General features: G+C 40.2%; 2 protein-coding genes across 2 annotated transcripts; both read right to left on the bottom strand.

The window, feature by feature from the left end:
* Positions 1 to 20,613: 20,613 nt before the first annotated feature.
* On the bottom strand, positions 20,614 to 21,156 carry JR316_0006745 (uncharacterized protein; the record flags this gene model as incomplete). Its single annotated transcript, XM_047892491.1, is given in 3 exon segments — positions 20,614 to 20,856; positions 20,868 to 20,942; positions 20,959 to 21,156. The coding sequence occupies 3 exon segments, from the start codon at positions 21,154 to 21,156 to the stop codon at positions 20,614 to 20,616; spliced, it is 516 nt and encodes a 171-aa protein (XP_047747773.1).
* A 387-nt stretch (positions 21,157 to 21,543) lies between these two features.
* On the bottom strand, positions 21,544 to 22,620 carry JR316_0006744 (uncharacterized protein; the record flags this gene model as incomplete). The annotated part of the gene is made up of 3 exons (XM_047892490.1): positions 21,544 to 22,311; positions 22,336 to 22,491; positions 22,549 to 22,620. The coding sequence occupies 3 exons, from the start codon at positions 22,618 to 22,620 to the stop codon at positions 21,544 to 21,546; spliced, it is 996 nt and encodes a 331-aa protein (XP_047747772.1).
* Between the last annotated feature and the right edge of the window lie 734 nt (positions 22,621 to 23,354).

The following is a 23,354-nucleotide window of genomic DNA, read 5'->3' as shown; positions in this document are numbered from 1 at the left end:
AAAGTACTCTAAGTTTTTGTGGTCTGTCCAAATCTCAAAGGAATGTTGGGTTCCTTCAAGATAATGTCTCCATTCATCTAGTGCTCTGATAATAGCCAGCATCTCTTTGTTATGGATCTCATAATTCCTTTCTACTTCAGATAGACTCTTAGACATAAAGGCTACAGGATGCCATTTCCCATCTGATCCTTCCTGAGATAAAACAGCCCCAGTAGCATAATCTGAACTATCTGCTTCAACTTTATATGGCTTGTTATCATTAGGGAAAATCAAGACAGGTGAAGAAGTGACTTTCTTCTTTAACTGGTCAAAGGCTTCCTGCTGTCTAAGGCTCCATCTCTAGACTGTTCCTTTCTTTGTCAATTCATAAAGGGGCTTAGCAATGTCTGCAAAATCCTCTATGAACCTTCTATAAAAATTAACAAATCCCAAAAATGATTGGACATCCTTGACATTTTCAGGTTCAGGCCATTTAGAAACTCCCTCTACCTTGACAGGATCCATCTCAATCCTGCCTTGTGAAATGATTAGTCCAAGATATTCAATCTTTTCCTTTTCAAATTCACATTTCTCTACTTTAAGGTAGAGTTTGTTCTGTTCTAGGATTTGCAGAACTTGCTTGACTACCTCTCTATGATGATCAAGAGTCTCAGTGAAAATTAAAATGTCATCCATGTAGACAATGACAACATTTCCATCAATGAGCTCAATAAAGATATCATTCATCATAGTTTGGAAGGTAGCAGGACTATTGATTAAACCAAAGAACATGACCAATGGTTCAAACAGCCCTCTATTGGTTCTAAAGGCTGCTTTCCATTCATCTCCCTTTTTGATTCTGACATTGTTAAATCCCCACCTAACATCAAGTTTGGTGAAGTATTTGGCTTTGCTGAGTTTGGTGATAATGTCAGAAATCAATGGAAGGGGGTAGGAGTTCTTGATGGTCATTTCATTCAGTTTCCTATAGTCCTGGACAAGCCTAAGAGATCCATCCTTCTTCTTGACAAAGAATACAGGGGAGGCCATAGGTGACTTGGAGGGTCTAATCCTGCCAGACTTCAGATTTTCCTCTAAAAAGGCATCAAGTTCCTTTTGTTCATTGGGAGAGAGAGGATAAATCTTGGATCTATAAGGTTCAGAACCAGGTTTCAGCTCAATAGCATGATCCTAAGGCTTCCTGTCTGGTAGCCTATCAAAAGATTCCTTTGAAAAAACATCTTTAAACTGGTGATAGTGCTTAGGGACAGTTTCTTCAAAGGTTTTCTTAGGAGAATCAGCTTGCTGATGAGACTCTTCTGCTAATCTTTGAGACATAGTAGAAGTAGCATTAATAGACTGCTTCTGAGGATGAAGGTATGAGATGAAAATTCTGTCCTCAGGCTCAATCTCAGAATCAGAAGAATCTTCAATAGAATCATCTTCTTCTTCATCAAATTGAGGGAGTTTTCTTCTTTTGACTGCAGCTATTCTCTGCCTCTTTCTTCTGGCTCTTTTGGCTTCCATTTGGCAGTCAGAGGGACATCTAATAAACTGAACATCCCCTGTCTTCCAATCAACATCTGGATTATGGTGCCAAAGCCAAGTATGTCCAATGATAGCAGATTTGTCTCCCAAGTCACAAACAGCAAAGGTGGCCCTTTCTGTATGGTTCTTGTATACCATAATTAAGTCTACTTCTTCATGGATAGAGCCACTCTTGTTGAGAGTACCATCAACATTATAGACTGGAATGGCTCTAGGAAGTTTTTTTGTGTTGAGATTATGATATTTCACAAAACCAGAATGCAGAAAAAGGCCAGTAGCTCCAGAATCAAGCAAAGCATCAACAGATAACCTTTTCTCTGTGTCCATTGTCTTTAAGATGACAGACAAATGGGTAGAGGTTTTAGGATTATGGTTGAGGATGTAGATCTTTTCAGGGAAGGTAGAAAGAGAGGAAGAAGAAGACATGATTTCTGCACCAGAATCTGAAGACTGAGGATCAAGTCTGTCAATTTCATTTTCTAGTACATTAAATCTATTTCATTGGGACATGTCTTTCACCAATGGTGCTTCTAAAAATTTTTCTTTTCCTCATCTTTCTGCTCCTTGCCTTCCAAGATTAATTTCCCAAAGTAGTCAGCCAGTTCTTCATGGGTCATAGCATTGATGTTAACTGATGACCTGCAGTTTATAGCCTTATGACCAGGCTTTCTGCACTTGAAGCAAACAATTGGCCTAACTGACTTCTATCCAGAGTCAACCTCTATGGGAACTACATCTGGTTGCTTTGCCTGAGCACCAAAGGTTCTTGAGCTGCTGTTGGAAAAGACTGGAGGATTTGGAGTAGGCTTAGAAACAGCCTTGGGAGTTGGGGCTTTAAGAAAGGGAGAAGAAGAGGAGGAGGAAAGAGACTTGGTAAAGGCCTCACTCTGTCTCCACTGCCTATCTAGCCTAGTACTCCATTTAATCCATCCATCCAAGGTTTTGGGCATGTCAGGAACATAGTAGACTGCATTCCTGAGATTTTCATTAAGCCCAGCCTTGAATTGGTCTACCAAAGCAGCATCATTATACCCAGTATCTGAGATCAGAGCCCTGAAGCTAGCAACATACTCATCAGCAGTCTGTCTGCCTTGCTTGAGCATGTGCATTTTATGCTTAGCTGTGTTGGAGGGGTCTGGATCTGCAAACACTTCCCTAAATTCATAAACAAAGTCAGCCCAAAGACCTGCTTGGGACTGAGCATTGTCTATTACTTTAGTCTTCTCATATGCCCACTTCCCAGCAGTACCTCCTTTCATATGAGATAGAGCACAAATAACTTTCTGAAAGTCATCTGTAATCCCTTTCCCATAGAAATATAATTTGAGCTGACTGAGGAAGTTTTCTGCCTTCTCCATAGAACCATCAAATGGATCTGGAGGTGAGACTTTAATGAGAGAGTGTGAACAGGAAGGGGCAACATGAGGGGTAGGGAAAGAGTGAATATCTAGAGCAGCAGGTGGTGGTGGTGGTGGTGATGATGGTGACTGACTGACTGGTTGCTGAGGGTGTGGTGGAGTGGATGATGACTGCTGCTGCTGTCTAAGGAAATTCAACTCTTGGATAAGGAGCTGAACCTGATGCATGAGCTCTTCCACAGAAGGAGTGGTGGGAGGCAATTGGGAGAGGTCCATGTCCATGGGTAGGGGTAGGTAGGCTCTCTGATGTGTGTGTGGGAGAAGCTATCTACTAAAAGTGCCCTTGAAACTATACTAAGTATTCTAAAAAAAATATCTATCTACTGGATACCCAGTTGTCACACCACTCAGGGCTCTAAACCTAGCATCACAGGGTTACTGGATATTTCCTAGACCACCAAAAACAGAACACTAGTAGGACTGTGTCTGCCCCAACAGTTGGTATTCCTATCTACTAAGTTCACACACAGCACACAACAGAGAGTAGGAAAGATGATGAGCCAAAGGTCTTGAGGAAAGGTCTTGAGGAGGATGTTGAAGATTGGTGGAGATGTAGAGGTTGATAAGAAGATTGGTGAAGAGGTTGATGAAGAGGTTGGTGGGTTGGAAGTGGGGGAAGAAGGTTGAGGTGATGATGTTGAAGAGGTTGAAGAGGTTGAAGAGTTTGGTGTTGAAAGAGAGATGGTGGAGTTGTCTTGAGAGAGCTTCAATCTTCTGTCAGGGCAACACTATAATTAGTGTGACAAGGCCACCAACAAAGATCAAGCAAGGGAGAGAGAGAGAGCAGAGAGAGAGTAAGAGAGCAAAGAGAGAATAAGAGAGTGAGAGAGACTCAATGATTCTAAGAGATCACACTAATAATAGTGGATATCCTAAGAGATTGAAGCTGAAGCTACAGCTACCTACAAGTCCAGTATTTATACTCTACAGCTATTCTAGAATATTCCCTACATTACATCATAAAGGAAGGTTAAAGAATAAAAGTGACATCATATAGAAAAAGGATGAGTAAGACTAGGAATCATATAGAATTTACTAGAAAGAAGTGGAGCAAAAAGGCTGTGATGAAAGAAATAAACTATCTAATCAGATAATTGATAAGATAATGAAAGGATAAGATAATTCTGTGAAGATAAAAAGGGGAAACTGGAGAAACCCTGACAAATAGGGGCCATAATGTTGCCAAGGAACATCAGGATGATGCACAACATTCCACTAATAAAAATTGGGACTACCATCACAAAATTAAAGTAGTGCATTGCTTTGTCCACAAGGATATTCAAATTGGGCATAATGAGTTGAATGAGAAAATTTAAAATGATAAAAGAGGTTGAAGGAGTGGTTTTGAGGAAGACTGTAAGGAAGGTAAAGGTTGTTGGAGAAGAGATGTGTATATAGAAGCTGTGCAAATAAACAGGCTTTTGTAGAGCATTTAGTAAATATTGACAAATGAATCAATATACTTAGATAGCAAAGTTTTGTATGCTAATCATACAGCTAGGGTAAGTATTATATGCAATCAAGATTTTTACTTTTGTTATATATTTTATTGACCTTTGAGGTTTTTCTTGTGCTTCAAGAGAAGGAGGAAAAGAGGTAACAAAATCAAATAGTTGAGATTTGATGCAAATGTCTCACTCATGAGTGGTACCTACCATTTTTATCATAAAACAATAACAAGTGTTAGCACATTCTTTTTATAACTATTGATGGTTTTATCACAAAGCCAAATAATGAGAAGATTAGCCTATTTTTTATAAGTTTTGCTTTGCTTTTTCAAAGTCTTTTTCATTAGATAATATCATGCTTTCTTATTATCTTTAGGGCATTTTTTTATTATCTTTTGATTAGATACCAGCCTGGTTATTTGATAAGATAGTTCTACATCAATATATCTTATTTATGCCTGGTCATTTCTGATGCCATGCCATCAAATCAGAAATACTGTGGGTACTTCTGGATCGTGTCTATCAATCTATCAAAGCTATTATTAAATAAACTTTTCTCTCCTTGGCCCCTGGGTCTATAAGTAGCGCTCATCCTATACTACTTGTGTGTATTGCTGGCAATGGATTGAGCACTTTTGGGGGCATTTCTGGACCGTTTCCTATCTTGGGCTTTAAAAATTGGTATAATAAGCACCTACATTATCTCAGTTTGGCTTGAATTTATCAAATCAGGAAGATATTCATACAAGGGGTAGGAGGAGAGGTAGGATACATATGCTAGTTCAATAGATTTCACTGCTTCAATTGAGCTGAAACTTAGCATGTACTCCGTTTATTATAAATAAAAAATAATGGCATAGTTAAAGGTGCCCAGACTAACCCCTGGAGTATATTATTCAAGGTGCACTTTTTGACCAAAACATCATACATTTAATTGTACAATAACAAGTAAAGATATTGCAATTCTAATTTTAGATTTGGATTTAGACACCTTTAAAATATAGATCTACTAATGCCCCCAAAAGTGCCCAATCTATTGCCAGCAATGCACAAAAGTAGCATAGGATGAGCACTATTTATAGATCCAGAGGCCAAGAAGAGAAAAGTTTATTTAATAATAGCTTTGATAGATTGATAGACATGATCCAGAAGTACCCACAGTATTCCTAATTTGATGGCATGGCATTAGAAATGACCAGGCATAAATAAGATATATTGATGTAGAACTATCTTATCAAATAACCAGGCTGGTATCTAATCAAAAGGTAATAAAAAAGTATCCTAAAGATAATGAGAAAGCATGGTATTATCTAATGAAAAAGACTGAAAAAGCAAAGCAAAACTTATAAAAAATAGGCTAATCTTCTCATTATTTGGCTTTGTGATAAAACCATCAACAGTTATAAAAAGAGTGTGCTAACACTTGCTATTGTTTTATCATAAAAAGTGGTAGGCACTAGTGCACTCATGGCCTTAATATTATCAACTAGTGCACCCAGATTAATACTATATGCACCGGCTGTAAAAATAGTCGACAATTTAGTGCCTTCAGTCCATATTTATTCTGCCTTCCCCCATCTATGCCCTATGCAAGCTTAAGACCAACTGCCCACACAACATTGTCCAGTCTTCTTGTGCCTATTATTAAGTCACTACACAGAAGTCAAATCCCGACCTTTTAAGTTTGAGAGCCATTGGATATTTTATTGAAACAGCCACATCTATAATAATACCCACATTGATCTTGTTTATTGTATACCAGGGTTTCACATTTACCCAACAACTTTGAGCTCTTAAGGGCCATATACTAGAACACATCTCTTCTATTTGCTTTACCTGTTTAAAGCATTATCTTACGGTTTTTCTTAGCACCCTTGAATTTTATTACTTAATTGTATTCTTATACATGTAAAATTACCTATATTATGTACACCTAAATTTACTGATTTGAAGCACACCTAAATATATAGTATTAAAAGCATACTAAATATAGCTGTCTGGCTAACAGTGTGTCCAATACTCTACAAAATACTATTAAATTTCCAAGAAAATCTGATGTATTGCTAAAGCACTAATAATAATTATTTTATTCATACTAAAATGTCTTCTTTTTGTCATATCAGCTATTTTTACTGGTTTCAAAATGCCAAGCAATCATGTTCTAACTTTCAGCATAGAGAAAGATGATTAGATCAATAATTATCAGTGTGAAATTTGTTTTTGTAATCTTTAATAGTATTTTTTATTAGACAAAAGGAGCAATTGCTGTTTGCTTAGTATATTTTAGTGTTCAGGAGTTCCACAGTAGTAATATGTAAAAGAAATGCATATTCTGACCCATAATAAAATACACAAAATCTAGAAAAGATAGGGAGTAGATTCTTCAATTTTGGAATTTAAACAAGATTATAGGCTTTAAAAATTAGTATAATAGGCACCTAACCAATCCTAGCTGTGCCTGAATTTATCTGATTAGGAAGGCATTTATACAAGGGATAGGAGGAGGAGAGGGTGCATATTCTAGTTCAATAGGTTTTGCTGCTCCAATTAAGTTTAAACTTGGCATGTACTCACTTCTATATAAATAAAAAATAATGGCATGGTCAAAAAGATGCATATCAATATATGGAGAGTGCTATTTAAGATTTACTTTTTGACCAAAATATTATACACTTAATTGTGCAATACTAAGTACAAATATTGCAATTTTTTTCACTGTACTGGAATTTTATAAGAAATATAGTGCATATATTGATGCATATATATTTCTCAGTTTATTTGTTTTGTATCCGCGTATACATTTTATGTAGATTTGTATGGTTGTGTTGTATTTGTGCAGCTTGAGCAGACAATTCCCTGCACTCTTTAGTGTGTGGGAAGTTTCCAAAAAGTGGTAGTTGTGGTTTAAGGAGTGGTCCCATTATTTTTTATTTATATTAAATAGAGTACATGTCAAGTTTCAGCTAAATTGGAGCAGCAGAATCTATTAAACTAGGATATGCACTCTTTGTATAAATGTCTTCCTGATCAGATACATTTAGGCCCAGCTGGGGCTGAGTAGGCATCTGTTATGCCAATTTTTAAAGCCTAAAATCTTGGTGTAACTCTAAGATTTAAGGGTACTACCTCCATCCTCTCCAGAATTTGTATATTTTATTATGAGATAGAATAGCCATTTCTAGCTTTAGTATGGGATAGAATAACCTTTTCTAGCACATATAGATATGTAATGCTACTCTATATAGTACCAAAAATATAACATATATCTTTGAAACATTCTGGATGAAGAAAAACATCTTGGTTGTGAGGCAAACAAGTAGTGATTGGATTTCCATTATAATATTAGTATATTACTGCTTATTCTTTACCAAAATGCACATACCATACATCTACGGATAGCTATTAATATTCTCTACATATTATATTCAGAATGCTAAACAGCCAAAACACTTCACAAGATGGTATCAGAAGAATAAGCAATATTGTCCAAAAATACCAAAAAAGCAAGATATAATGAACAAGACAACATTCAAAAAATACAAATATAATACGGCTGTATAGCCCCAAATGACACCTATCTGTGGTATATAGAATTATGGAAATCCAATAAGTATGAGCTAAGATATGTCAAAATGTATCTTGGAGAATAGCCAAAGAGGTAATTGACCACAAATAAAGCATAAATAAAGGCTAATATCCATCTGGGTCTCTGATGGATTCTTTAACACCTTTTTTTCTATATCTCAATAACCACTAGTCCAATGCACAATATCCTTAATGTTCTGGAAAGCTAAGATTTAGGGCTATACTATCCTGCTTTTATATTTCTTGATTTTGAATGTTTATATATAGTAAATGCAAAAATACTGTGCATTTTGATAAAGAATGATATTCTCTCTGCAACATCTCATCTAGCAAATGGATCTTTTTGCAACTTAAAATGATATTCAGAAGGCACTTCTAGATATCTATAGACATCAAGAATATGATTTATGACAAAGTATTTGTAGAGATATGTCCTGATCAATAACCTACCATACCTTTCCTCATACCCTCCTTAAATCAGTATGTTTTCTTGCTCTAAAGGATTTTCAAGAATAAATTTTAAACTTTATGTACTGTTAGTAATGGATCTACATGCTTGTTAATAGTGTGAATGCCTATTCTGCTCTGTAATAAAATAGACAAAATGTAGGGAGGATGGGGAGTGTCATGCTTCAATCTTGGAATTTGATCAGGATTATAGGATCTAAAAATTTGTATAGTAGGCACTTACTCAATCCTAGCTATGCCAGAATTTATCTGATCAGGAAGACATTTATACAAGAGGTACAAGGAGGGGTAAGGTGCATATCCTAGTTCAATAAATTTTGCTGCTTAAATTTAGCTAAAACTTAGCATGTACTCTGTTTAACATAAATAAAAAATAATGGCATAGTTAAAAGGGTGCATACCAACCCCTGGAGGGTGCTATTCAAAGTGCGCTTTTTGGCTAAAAAAACATTGTATACTTAATTACACAATAATAAGTAAAGATATTTTAATTCTGATTTTAGATTCAGATTGGGACACCTTAATACTATAGGTCTATCAAAGAATATCAAAGAAAATGGTCCAGAAATGCCTCCCCAAAAGTACCCAATCCATTGCTAGCAATACATAAAAGTAGCATAGAATAAGCATTATTTATAGACCTAGGGGCCAAGATCAGAAGGTTTATTTAATAATAGTTTTGATAGAGCTAATGGCAAGATCCAGAATTAGCTAGGATTCTTGAATTGATGGCATTATATCACAAATGATCAAGCACAAATAAGATACATGCTTATATCTAATCAAAAAGAATGGATAATCTTATTCTAGCATATGGTAATCTACAAAGAATGATATAATCTAGCATTTGTTGCATTTTTATAGACTATAGTGACCCTAATGATTTTGCTCCAGAGTATGGTAACTTACAAGCAATAATATCATATAATATTTACTATTCTTCTGTAATTTACAATGATCTGAATGATCTAATTCCAGCATATGGTAATCTACAAGAAATGATATGATCTAACATTTACTGCATTTATGTAGACTATAGTAACTCTAATGATTTTGCTCTAGGGTGTGGTAGCTTATAAATAATAATATCATACAATATTTACTATTCTTTTGTAATTTACAATGATCTTAATAATCCAATTCCAAAATGTGGTAGCTTATAAGCAACTTTATGATATCTTATTGACAAAATACTGTAGATTACAAGCCTTTTAATGATTTGCAATTACTTAGCTGTGTTACAATATTGAAAGATATATCATTTAGCTATAACTTACAGCAATAATCCATAATTTCATATCATTAAAATGTGGTAAAAATGCATATTGCCATGTAGGCACTCAGCACGTTATGATTGATTTAAATGGCAGCTACTAGTGCTAATTCATGTTGTATTCTAATTTTCCCTTTTTTTGTAGGATAGAAAGTAATGCTATCTACCAAAAATAGGCACAAAAAATATAAGGCTAGTAGAAAATATTGTGTTGCAAAGTTCATGTCATGTTTCAATGGACCATATATTGTCCTGGCATGCAATGAGAATGCTTCCACAGTTATGCTTGACTTGCTAAACGCAACAAAGTCAATATGTCGGGTGTTCCACACTTCATTTATGAAATCTCACATTTCAAATGACAACACACTATTCCCATCAAGAGTAAAACTTAACCCACCAACTGTTATCAATAAAGACTTGCAATATTATTGATAAAAAGAAATGCGGCCAAGGGTATCAGTATCTCATTAGATGGCTCAACAAAGATGATAATAAAATTTGGTGGCTGCCTGGATCACATCTCAATGATACACAAGTACTCAATATCTGGTTGGTTAAAAGGAACCGGCTGTAGCAAACTGCATTTTTTTATGTAGTTTCTTACTTCTCTCTGTGGCTAGCCAGTAGCTTTTTCCCATTGGGTTTTGAGGCATCTATGCTAAGCATTGTAGTACTCCGCTCTTGACTATTTCTTGGCTCCCTGCTTCATATTTTTTATCTTTTTTTTTTTCTTTTTATGGAGAGAGGAAAGTATAAACATGGACACCTCTGTTTACTTATATTTTGTTTGACGTCACTTCATACTCAATTGATACAAGCTCATTTTCTTTTTTTCATTCATTCTTCCATCATTTTGTCTTACTAGAGTTTGTATGTATACCCTACAACATTTTAATATACCAAAGATCTATGATTCTATTGAGCATGTGAGTGTTTTCTCTTATACTAAAGGGTTTTCCATATAGATCTACCAAAAAAGACCAAGAGAAATAGTCCAGAAATGCCCCCAAAAGCATCCAATCTATTGCTAGCAATGCATAAAAGTAGCATAGAATGAGTATTGTTTATTGACTCAGGGACCAAAGGCAGGGAAACCCTAATTGATTCTGATATTATAGCTAATTCTGATATAATTAGACCAAGTTCCTGATATCAATTTTGATGTCAATCAATATTGGACATCAGATTTAATGCAATCAATAGTGTGCATCATTTGATGAGCAAAGTTCTATTATTAGCAAAAAAAAATATCAGAGATTGTCATCCAAAGTCTAGCTCTTGCATCCATCTCTTTCCACCTTTGAAAAGGCAGGCAAATGCCTGATATAGATTTCAAATATATATTTGCCCATTTACTATTTTTTTGGTGCTTAAGAATGTCCTAAACAATGAGTTAAGCTACACTATGGAGGCCTGCCCAATATTAAAAGTGATTTTTACTGTTGTTTACATGATCCCGCCTATTAATAAACAACTTCCATAATAGCCCAGTAGCCCAGTTGGTTGGGCTGGCCAAAAAGAGTGGGCAAACTTCCCTTATAGATGTATAACATATACTGGGCAACTGTCCAGATGTGATACATTAACCTAGCTAGCAGCTACAGGTATGAAACTTGGCAAGCTCATGGAAAACTTGTTGCTGTAGCCACTAAGTATTTTCCATTCTTTTTTCACTGCCCTCCTTAAAATTCTGCAGAGAAAATTTCTAGCAAATATAAAGCAACAAAATACTATATCTATCTTTTTGGGCATGGGCCAGCTTTTTTCCAAATAGTTCTTCTAAAGATATACTGAAAAAACTTCTGCAAACTTGTGTGAGATTTTTGTATTATCATGCAAAGGAAGACAAGTGGAAAACAAATATAGGAGGCCCATAGTTGTTTTGTCTAATTTGTGAAAGAATACAAGAATATTTACTATCAGAGCCAACCAGACTGCTACATTTTATTTAACCCTGCTATTATTCACTTTTACATACTGCTCCCAAGATTCTCTGGGTTGGAAATGGATGTCTTAATAATCAGTATACTATGGAATGTGCAATTAGGAATCTTGGAAGAGGAATTTGGCAGCCATCAAACCCCTTTTTGAATCTTGCTTAACTTGCCCTCTAATATGCACAAATTAATACACTAAAAGCAGCTTGCCCAAAACTTGACAAAGATTTGATGCAAAATCTACTGCAATTCTTTTTCAATCTGGGTAGCGGTTATATTTTGCTTTGACCATAAGAAAAAGCAGCACATGCACTTTCTAAAAGAGAATTTGAAGCTGTCAGTCAGATATTTGACAAAAAAAAAAATAGCAAAAATGGGGCTGACTTCAATCACCCAATAGACAGATAGTGTGAAGCCTTTTTTTAAAATCAAAACACACCTCTGAGGACAAAAGAATCCCTTGCAATGTCAAGGTATAGTAATATTTCTTATTCTTTATATCTATAGCACTATCATAACATTACAATTAGTTTAGCTGTAATAGTAAAATTCAATTTGCTGAAATTCAATACTATTTCTTTGATTGAGATGAAGGCAATCCTGGAGATCAGATTCATATGCACTTATATTGATTTATGGTCCCCCAAATGAAGAAATTTTTACTAATTCATCCTATATACTGGACAAAACAGCTTCATCTGTCTTCCAATGAAGGAGATAATGTTTATTGTCTTAATGCAGTCTCTTTCTTATCATACAGAGGATTTAAAAAATCTATAGTTTGTTGTCAAGAAATCTGGACTGGAAGATGCAGAATTATTGGGTTACAAAGGAGCTCATTGAATATTATATAAATATAAAATTTATCTTACATGATTTGAAAGCATGTGGTGACACAATTATACTCTACTCAATCTCCTCATCCAGAAAAATGTCAAAAATGCTTCAAGGCAGATACAAGAATACACCTTTTCAAACCTGTACAGAATTGCAAATATACAAGATTGCATGGTGCAATGTACATGCCTAGCTGGTACTTACTAGCCGGATTGTGCTTGAGTGCAATGAAGGCTATTGTATACCAATTGCTCAAGCAATAGCTCCAAGTGCACATGCAGAATCAACAGCAGAACTTTTTAGGCCTGCTTCTTCAATCTGCCTGGTACCATTTAACCTGTAGCTCATATTTTCTGGGAATACAAACCGACATTAGCACTAGTATTTATACAACTACATAATCCTGCCCATTGCCATTTGTATTGGCTATATTGCAGCTGACTTGGCAAATTATATTGTGTGCTGTGGTCTTTGTGACTGTGTCCAACCTTCTTATTGTGCTCCTCATCATTGTCATACACTTGCATTTACAAGGGCATCTAATCAGAATGACAAACAAAAGGCTTGCTGCTATTCTTCTCATTTTCCTCTTTACCTGGTTTGTTCTGTTTCCTCTTTCTTTTCCTATTATCTACCATCTCTGCATCTCTATTTTTCCATGCTATTTCTTTTTCTTCCTGTTGTTTAGCTTTGAACTGCTAGACAAGGTAAATTTGCTCTTCTATCTTGTTCAACATAGATGCTGATAAGGAATTCACCCTTTTTGTGTAGCCTTCAACTCTAGCCCTTGTTAGAGAGGTATAATTTGTAGCACCGCTATTGCAGATGCCAAATCGAGCAAAGATAGTCCAGTGGTGAGTCCACATGCACTCAGTTAATGAAGGGGTTACTGATAACCCAACAGACAATGTGCTGTGGTGCAGGAGCATATGTAAGACCCATGTTGGACAAGACAGTAAATATGCACACATCTTCTCAAAGCCATGTTGAAGCAGGCGAGCTCGGGGCAGTGTGAGCTACTCGGCGACCTAGTTATAAAACGTAGGGCGCAGGGATAAGCGAGCACGAAGCGTCTGAAGTCCGAAGTGAGTAACTGGGTGAATTGAGCAAAGTGCTAACAAACTAACCTGAAGTCCGAAGTGAGTAACTGGGGACTTCAGGATGTAAACTAGAGTGACTATATACTGTGTAGACTCAAGTACTCTGGTCTACCTAGGTCTACTCTGGTCCGGTCCAGACCAGTCTATGGACTGATAAATATCATGTGTCTAGAATGGTCTGGAGAGCAAATGAAGATAAGAAGAAAGTAATCTAATCTGATAAGATAGCAAAGTGAGAGAGACATAGAGAGCAATTTTAATATGTAGTTCTCACAAGTCTCCAGAACAAAGAAAAATAAAGCAAAACAGAGAAAGAAAGATTAAAGTTTGAGACCCATTTTATCTCTACAAAAGTCCACTTTAGGAGGTGAGAGGGGTTTGGTAAGAATATCAGCAGCTTGCTGATTAGTAGAAATATAAGAAGGAGAAATCTTTCCAACACTAACAGCATCCCTAAGCCAATAATAGCGCAAATCAAGGTGCTTCATCCGTCCATGGTGCTCTGGATTCTTGGAAACACTGATAGATGACTGGTTGTCCATATGCAGCACAGAGGACTCAGTGACTGTGTAGCCAAACTCCTCAAGGATATTGCGCATCCACACAATTTCCTTGGCTGCCTCCGCCGCAGCAATGTACTCTGCCTCAGTAGTAGACAGAGTTACAACAGTTTGGAGTTTGCTTGCCCAGCCAATAGCACCTCCAGCTAGAACGGTCAAATAACCACTTGTAGAGCGTCCAGTATCTACACAATCACCATGTGCAGCATCAGTGTAGGTGACAAAGTTATCATGGCCCACAGCGCCAGAATAAGTCAACTTGATAGGACACAGTAAAAGCAATGTCAGGACAGGTTATGGTGGCTAGATACTGCAAGGAGCCAACTGCATTGAGGTAGGGAACATTTCGCATAAATTCCACCTCATCTCCATTCTGAGGTCCATCTGCCTTGGACAGAACAGTGCCCACAGCCATAGGTGTTTTGACCGGATTAGAATCAGTCATGCCATATGTATCAAGCATATCAAGGATATACTGACGCTGATGCAAGGAAATGGTTTTAGCAGCCATATCTTGCTCAATGGCAACACCAAGTAAATACTGTGTAGGACCCAGATCACGGAGTTCAAAACGCGCAGCTAGCTGCTTAACAGCTCTATCTATGGCAGCGTCCGATTTGGAGGCAAAGGTAATGTCATCAATGTAAATGGGAACAATAATCTTCACATCTCCATCTGAATAGATGTAGACAGAGCGATCTGATTCTATACGTTTGAACCCCATATCTGACAATGCCTCATGCAACTTGAGGTTCCATTGACGTGCAGACTGCTTATGACCATAGAGTGACTTTTTGAGCTTCAAAACCATGTTAGGACCACCTTGGTGAAATCCTTCAGGTCGTAACATGTAAATCTCCTCGTCTAGGTCACCTTTAGTGAAAGCAGCTGTAATATCAACAGAGTGCAACTTCAAGTCTCCAATGGCGGCCAGAGCCACAATCAAGCGGAAAGTAGCAGGGCAGAAAGTAGGAGCAAAGACCTCATGGTAATCAATGCCAGGGCACTGACTGTAGCCCTTGGCAACAATATGAGCCTTGTAGCGCTCTATACTGCCATCTGCATTTTGCTTGATTTTAAAGACCCAACCACAGCCAATTGCTTTTTGACCCGGAGAGAGCTCAACTCGCTCCCAAGTTTGATTGTGCTGCAGCAGATTGAATTCTGTATTAGCAGCCTCTTCCCACATGTGTGCATCAGGCGCTTTCATTGCCTGTTTGAATGTGCGCAGATCTGCGCTTGAAACAAGCCCAGCAAATTCCACCTCTTCAAATCCAGGATCATTGGCTTCAGGTGGTTCAGAATCATGTGTGACCTTGTACCATTTACCAGGCTGCGTAGGAACGCAAGTAGTGCGTCTCAATATTGCAGGATCAACTGGAGCACGCTGACGATGTGCAGGCTTAGGAGGAGGTGCAGGAACGGCCTCAGGCTGTGGCTGTTCAGCTGGCTGTTCAGGCACCTCTGGCTCAATGACAGGACTTGGAGTAGAGTCATCCTCATCATCATCAAAATTGAAGCCAGTAGAGTGCCCACCTGAATTAGAAGGTGGTGCAATTGCAGAAGAAGTGGAAAAAAGGTCAAACTTTGGCAATGAACCTTTTGGTGACTGGGTTGTAAAACTCCCAGCCCTTGTACCCAGTAGGATACCCAACAAAGATACACTTTTCCATATGAGGCTGCAACGATTTGCGCTTATCTCCCTGAACATAAACATATGCAAGGCAACCCCAAACCCTCAAATGACTAACATCAGGTTTGCGCTTGTTCCAGCTTTTATACGGAGTCTTGTCCGGTAGAGGAGCTGTAGGAACACGATTCCATACATGCATGTATGCTGCAACACAGTGACCCCAAAACGAAGGTGGAACACGAGCCTCATTGAGCATGGAAGTAACATGTTCTGCCATGGTGCGATTTGCACGCTCTGCAACTCCGTTCTGTTGTGGGCGATTTCGCGTTGTATGACGACGCTCAATGCCACACTGGTCAGTGAATTTGATGAAAGCATTTGACATGTATTCACCAGCTTTGTCATCCTGCAGCGCTTTGATCTTAAAGCCTAATTTGTTCTCAGCCCATGCTTTGTACGTTTGAAACGCACTGAATGCATCGCTTTTGCGCTTAAGAAGCACAGCAGCTCTACTCTTTGTATGGTCATCAATAAAGGTTATCCAGTAGCAATAGGCTTCAGGAGTAGGGGGCGAGATAGGACCTTTCAGATCTGAGAAGATAAGCGCAAGCGGAACATCTGACATGCTGGGTGAAGAAGGAAATGGGTTGGAATGCATCTTGCCTGCAAGGCAAGGTTCACAAATGGGGTCAGGCTGTTGCTGTGAATTCAGCTTGAGTCCGGTGACCATACCCTCTCTAATCATCTTCTGGATGTCAGTGTAGCTATGATGAGCAAACCGACGATGCCAGAGACTGATATTAAGGGGTAGAGTGGAATTGGAGGAAATGAAGGCAGATTCCGAAATAGGAACTGTATAACCGTTCAATAAAGCGCAGTTTGATGTACTAACATCTGCAGAGAAGAGACAAGCTCCTTTGCGATAAAACTCCATCAGATTAGCATCAATGGTGATTTTGAAGCCTTTGTGCTTTGTGAGGTATAGAACAGACAGTAGATTGTTTCGGAGATCTGGTACATGTAAAACTCTAGTTAACTCGACGCCTCTTGACTTTATTCCATTTACAACTGGTTCAAAGAACACAGTGCCCACCCCTGCAGAATAAATAACTCGTTCATCTGCTAATCGGATTGGAATGCGAAGGGGGGTGTAATTTCTAACCCAATTGCGATGGGGCGTCATATGAGAAGTCGCCCCTGTGTCTGCAATCCAATCGTCATTAGTTTGGGGTGAAATGGAAGAGGGAACATCGGTATTAAGAGCACTTGCATTTCCAGCAAATTCCATGTCCTTGGACTCTTTTTCCTCACTGGATGCCTCTGAGGCCTTGTGCGCTCTATTGCCTTTGCGAGCCGCTTTGACACGCTCCTTTGCATCCTTTTGCGTAGCAATGAAATTGTGACACTTGTCCATTGCATGATTGGTCATATTACAAAATGCGCACTTGGGCTTGGATGCAGAAGGGGCTGGAGCGGTCTGGAACGTGGTGGCGAGTGCAGGCAACTCCAAAGCGCGGCAACGTCGCTGTATGTCCTCTGTAACAAAGGCTTGATGAATTGTAGCCTTGTTCAACTTGTCCAAAAGGAGAAGTGAGGATGCAAATGAACTGTACTCTTCTGGGAGTGCCCTGACCAGAGCAAGCGAAGCAAGCTCTTCATCAAGCTTAGCCAGATCAAACCCCTTAGGGCGAAGCTGCTGAATTAGCAACATGGCTTGCTCAACTCTATTGATCAGGGTTTGAAGGTTTTCACCTTCCTCCTTTCGGATTGAGAACAGATCATCATATGCATTAAAGCGGTTGCCAGGGCGCTTTTGCTGATGTACAGCAGCGAGGGCATCCCACATCTTGATAGGATCATCCTTGATGGCTTCCACATGAACCCTCTGATCATTCTCCAAACTGAGATAGATCAAACCACATGCTTTGTCTCTCTGCTCAAAATAGGTTTCAAGCAAAGCTTCCTCCTGAGCAGTGGGCTTGTCTGAGAGCGTTGGCTGTGCTCTAGCACCGCTGACAATGCGCCATATCCCTTTAGACTGGAGATAGGCGGTCATCTGGCCTGCCCAGGTGTTGTAGTTGGTTGAGTTCAATGGAGTGATTTGGGGATCAGAAGTCATTATTGCGAATTGCGAAGGAACACGTAAGCGGATGGATACGAGTGTTGGTAGTAACTAAAATGACCGTTTTGTGAAAACTATGCAGAAAGCAACTTGGTTTGCAACACACGGAATTGGAGCGCTTAGAGCGCGGGGCCCATAACCTGTTGAAGCAGGCGAGCTCGGGGCAGTGTGAGCTACTCGGCGACCTACAGAACTCTTATCAATCTTTGCAAATCCAAAAATCACTGCCACTGTGACAAAGACTATAATCAACAATCTGATGGCAAATGATTTAGCTATGAAATAGATCTCTGACAATTTTGGTGAGACCAGAAACCTTAGAAACAAGTTTGATGCCCTGCATCACCAGTAGTATAAAACAGCCTGATAGAAATTGAAAAATCTAATTTCCCTACTTTCCAAAAATTTCAATGTTTGAATAATTACTGAACTGACAGTGCTTGATGGAGTTGGCTGTGATGTTCATGCACAATCATCTCTAAGCTGCCCCCCTTTTTGCATGAGGTGTTTGGAAAGTGTCAGTGCCAGTACTGTGCTTGGTGGACTCTTTTTCCTCACTGAATGCCTCTGAGGCCTTGTGCGCTCTATTGCCTTTGCGAGCCGCTTTGACACGCTCCTTTGCATCCTTTTGCGCAGCAATGAACTTGTGACACTTGTCCATTGCATGATTGGTCATATCACAAAATGCGCACTTGGGCTTGGATGCAGAAGGGGCTGGAGCGGCCTGGAACGCGGTGGCGAGTGCAGGCAACTCCGAAGCGCGGCGACGTCGCTGTATGTCCTCTGTGACAAAGGCTTGATGAATGGTAATCTCGGCTCCAGATGTTCAGGAGAGCTCCGGCGGAGAATGAAAGCGGAGTCAAAAATTCTGATGAAAACCGTTGCACAATCGCTCTCCCTAACATCTGGTGCAATTGCATCAGTAAAGATGCGGACAGCCCCTAATGTCACATCAGTCACATTCTTCCCACTCATGCTCGGTCTTTTTATCACTATCTCTTGATCAATCACCGCCTTCCCTCAGTCTCTATTTCTGTTAATGGACAAATTCATTTGTAATAGCTCGCTGTTTGATGCCTCTGAAGATGAATTTATGCATATTGAAGACTCTGAGATGTCCAAGGAAGACTCCAATGACTGTCTGTCTAGCGAAGAAGAAGATGCAACAGCAACATTACAAGATTCAGTGTTTTTCGTGCACATACAACTAAGAAGGCAAAAACTCCATCAGCGAGAGATAGCTTCAAAAGTACGCAAAGTTCTAGACTGCATTATTGGTTGTGGACTAGATTTACCACTGTTTCTCAATGCATTAAGCTGGGGATCCCCAGACTGTCATTCAGATTGCAAAATCCAGTATGCAAGAACCTCATTGTTGGCAAGCAAAGAACTTCCGGCAATTTTGCGTCATTGGTACAAACCTCCAAAACGAGCATTAGACTCTCAGTGGGGTGGAAAAGGCCAGAGGGTGCACGTTGCACTATGTATCAGTTTGCCGTCAAGTGTGTCACTGATAGGATTGATCGTGAAATGAAAGCATCAGCATTTCTCTTCAAATTACCCCTTCAAGAAATGTCAAAACATAATCTGCTGAATACCGACTTCTCTACATGGGCTCAAAGTGTCCAAAATTCAGTGCCAGTGCTCTGGAAAGTTGTGGAAAGTGCATCAAGACATTATGTTGACGTTTTGCAGCAGATCTCAGATACAACATTGTCAAATTTGGTGCGTATTCATACAATGTGGCCAAATATTTTAATCTAAATCTCTGTATGAATTAGAAAAATCTATCAATTGTTGCACAACTGCAATACCGTTGTTTTTGTCATTGTAACTGTTTCCAAAGAATCTGGGCAATCTATCTCAAAGCTTGCGGGCTTGCAGCAAAAGCTTTTGACGCAATCCATGCTATTGGATTTATAATGAGTCACAAGTGGACTTCAAATGCCTACACATTATTATCTAAAAATGCCATAAATAAAGCATCCACGGCCGTCTTAAAGAATCCCTTTAACCTTATCCACGACAATGTAAATATCCCACTCCGAGTATTTTTGCAATGCATGCATAATCAAAACCATTTTGTAAATGCAATTGCTGCAACCGTTTGGATTCTGCCTCAAGAAGCAACGTTACCTGCTGATGCAAATTGGAAATTTAACAATTTCCAAGCTATTCATTCAAAAACAGTGTTTAACTTTGAAGAAGTGTTATATGGCTCGGATTTGGTTGACAATTGCATCAATGCACAGCACAAATACAGAATTCTCAGAGTTCTTCTGGACAGTCCAGAATTCACAAAATATGCCCACCTCAATAGCCCACATTTTTACGCCCCACTGCCTATTGAAAAACTTTCACATGGTCCCCAGTACTGCACAAAGCAGTTTATGTGGCCATATTTGACACAGGCAGCGTGGATGCCACAATCTCCACGTCTTCCTCCACAATCTCGACCTCGTTGCTGTCCGATGGATCAGACAACTCTGACGAGTTGCCATCTCCAGATGGCTGAGCCTTTGATGATGGGCCCGCCTTTGACGATGGGCCGCCCTTTGAAGATGGGCCGCCCTTGGACAATGGCGCGGCCTTTGACAACGGTGCGGTCTTTGACGTCAAACTTCAAGGATGTGGAGCTGGGAGAGGGGGTGGTGGAGACAGGGAAAGGATAGACAGTACCAGTGGAAGTAAGGGTTGGCCAGCTAGGGGGGCAAAAGCAATGTTGGAGTTGATCCGGGCAAGAAAAGCGCAGTTTGGGGCGCAGGCGCGGCAGGGAGGACGGGTGCAGGTAGAGGTGGGGGCGGGGAAGGGAGGAGCGGCGCTAGTGGTGGTGGAGATGGGGAAGGGAGTAGGGCTGCTGGTGGTGGAGAAGGAGGGGAAGGCAGGATGGGTGCTGGCGGTAGTGGTGGGCTTGAGGATTGAGGCGCAGAGGTTGGTTCACGGCTCTGTGACGGACCCTATTTGTGTTTGACCTTCGTCTTGGAGGGTCCTGCTGCCTATTTGGGGGCGGGATCCCTTTGTTTATCCTGCTCTAGCAAAATTCCGACCATGTATTGAACGTCCTGGATCCCCTGCTTGATGTTGTTGAACATCGTGACGGAAAGTGAAGTGTTTCCTGCCACTTGTTCTTTTGCCATGGTCCACTTGGCCTTCAGCTCTTGGAAGCCGTCCTCGACAGTCTTCATCCTCTTCTTCACCGCCAAGTTTGTTTTGGCAAACGTTGCAATCCGTGCGTTCATCGCCATCATGGACGCAGAAAGGCCATCCATCCGTTCATCAGTCAGCCTTGTTGCTCAAAGAGCTGCACAAGCAGCTCTCCCACATCCTCGGGGAATGACCCTTCCCCGGCCTTCTCCTTCGCCGGAACATCCTCTTCCTGCTCCAACTTCAACACCTCCCCATAACTTCCCAGTGGCATTGTCAGGCTGAATTGCCCCGTGAAGGTGTGGCGTCCTGGATAGAAGCTGCAGTGGATCTTGCAAGACTTGCAAAACTCGCAAGATTGGTGCTTTATAGGGACGAGAGGCTCAGTGCCTATCTCCCCCTTGACATGACATGGCACCTTAAATTTGGTGCATCCCTTGCACCTTTCCACCATATTCACCATTCTCTCCAGCACCTGGCGTGCTTTGTCAGATCTTGACCACGCCTTCCTGATAGGGGGAGATAGCGTCCTGGTCGGTGTCCTTCTTTGCGGACCGGGTGAGCATCTTCCAGGTGGAGGTGGTAGGCGGAACCCCTTTGTTATCATTGCCTTTGTCGTCGTTGTCGGCATTGGCGTCATTGTCCATGTGGCTTCCTATGGTAGCCTTGCTTTTGCACTTGGACTGCGCCAACCTTGCCAACTTTGCCTTGTATATGGGATGGCCGGGCATGTTGAAGGGAGTCATGTGGGGAAGTATTTCCCCCGTCTTTGTTTGTGGTCTCCTGTACTCCACTGGAGCCACATTGCTGGATTTTACGGAGTCTGCCGCTTTCTGTTTGCCCTTGTCTTTATGGCCATCTGTTACGGGTCCGCATTCTACTGGGGGTTCAATGGCCTTGCCCTTGCCTTTCTCGGCCCGTCTTTTCTCCGTCTCCTTGTCCGTCTCCTTGTCCTTGTCCTTGTCCTTGTCCTGCTCCCTCTGCCTCTCTTGCTCCTTCTGCCTCTCCTCTTCCTCCTCCTTCCTCTTTCTTTCCTCCTTCTTCTTCCTCTCCTCCCTCTTCCTCCTTTCCTCCACCCTCTGCTTTTCTTCTTCCCTCTTTCTCCTTTTCTCCACCCTTTGCCTTTCCTTCTCTCTCTTCTTCCTCTCCTCCCTCTTCTTTCTCTCCTCCCTCTTCCTTCTCTCCTCCACCCTCTGCCTCTCCTCTTCCTCATGCTCTTTCTTCTCCTTTTTCTTCTTCTCTGCCTCCTGGCCTTCCTAGTAGGCCTTAAAGTTGGCAACTTGATGTTTGAGTGTTGCCCAGTCGACCTCAAACCTGTGGATGTTCTTGCTGCCCTTGCCCTGGATGACTTTGTAAGAGTAGACAATGGGACTCGCAATGTAGTCGATGAGCCGGAAGCAGGCGGTATCCCTGATATACTCATGACACAATAAAACCTATTGGAATTTTTTTTTTGTTGAGCAAGTCATGATCAAGGGATATTTATTACTCACCAAGTCCCTGTAGAGCTGCTCTAACTGAGCGTTGAACGTGCTTTCACCGCTGCGGTAGCACTCTGTGAACATTTTTTTCCAGTCAGCAAGGCATTGGGCAAAGGTGGCAGTGATGGATGATGATGATGCTATTGGAAAAGCATTTTTTTTTTGGGGGAGACATATTAATGGGTGAGGCACGGTAGAACGTGGGAGTGGTGATCATGGTTGGAGTTAAGTCTAAAAAAAAGCGTTCCCGCAAAACAAAACCATACACAAACATATACAATCTGAGTCATGTGATTTCTTCCCCAGATCTAGTTTGTGCTAAAGTTGCTAAGTTTGATACACGGGTAAATCTATTTCAGTGTAATAGAGAATCCTCGGATAGGATTGTATTCCATGAGATATATAAACAAGCCTACAAGGTTGCACTTCCTGGACTATATGTCCTTCTACAACTTTATTCCTACTGCTAGCACGGATTCCCCCATTGACCACACCAGTCTGAACAATCTTACCAGGCTTCTCAAAAAACTAAAGGAACCTCCTCCTATAAAACCTATAAAATGTAAGACTAGTTGTATTAATTTGAGTAAATTGTAATTGATTTCTGAGCCTCAGCAATATCTTTGAGTATTAGCAACTCTAAAGAAAGCAAACGTACAGCAAGGCCGGATGACCTGGCTCTGCCGCCTATGCCAGTCATTCCAGATAATCTGGCTCCTCCACCTATGCCTGTGATTCCACCTAGCCTGGCTCCTCCCCCTATGCCTGTCATTCCAGATCTCCTCTGTCTATGCCAGTCATCTGAGATGATGTGGCTC

The sequence above is a fragment of the Psilocybe cubensis genome, chromosome 6, assembly GCF_017499595.1.
Source record: "Psilocybe cubensis strain MGC-MH-2018 chromosome 6, whole genome shotgun sequence".
Classification (NCBI taxonomy): Eukaryota; Fungi; Basidiomycota; class Agaricomycetes; order Agaricales; family Agrocybaceae; genus Psilocybe; species Psilocybe cubensis.
This window is presented reverse-complemented; position numbering and strand designations above follow the sequence as displayed.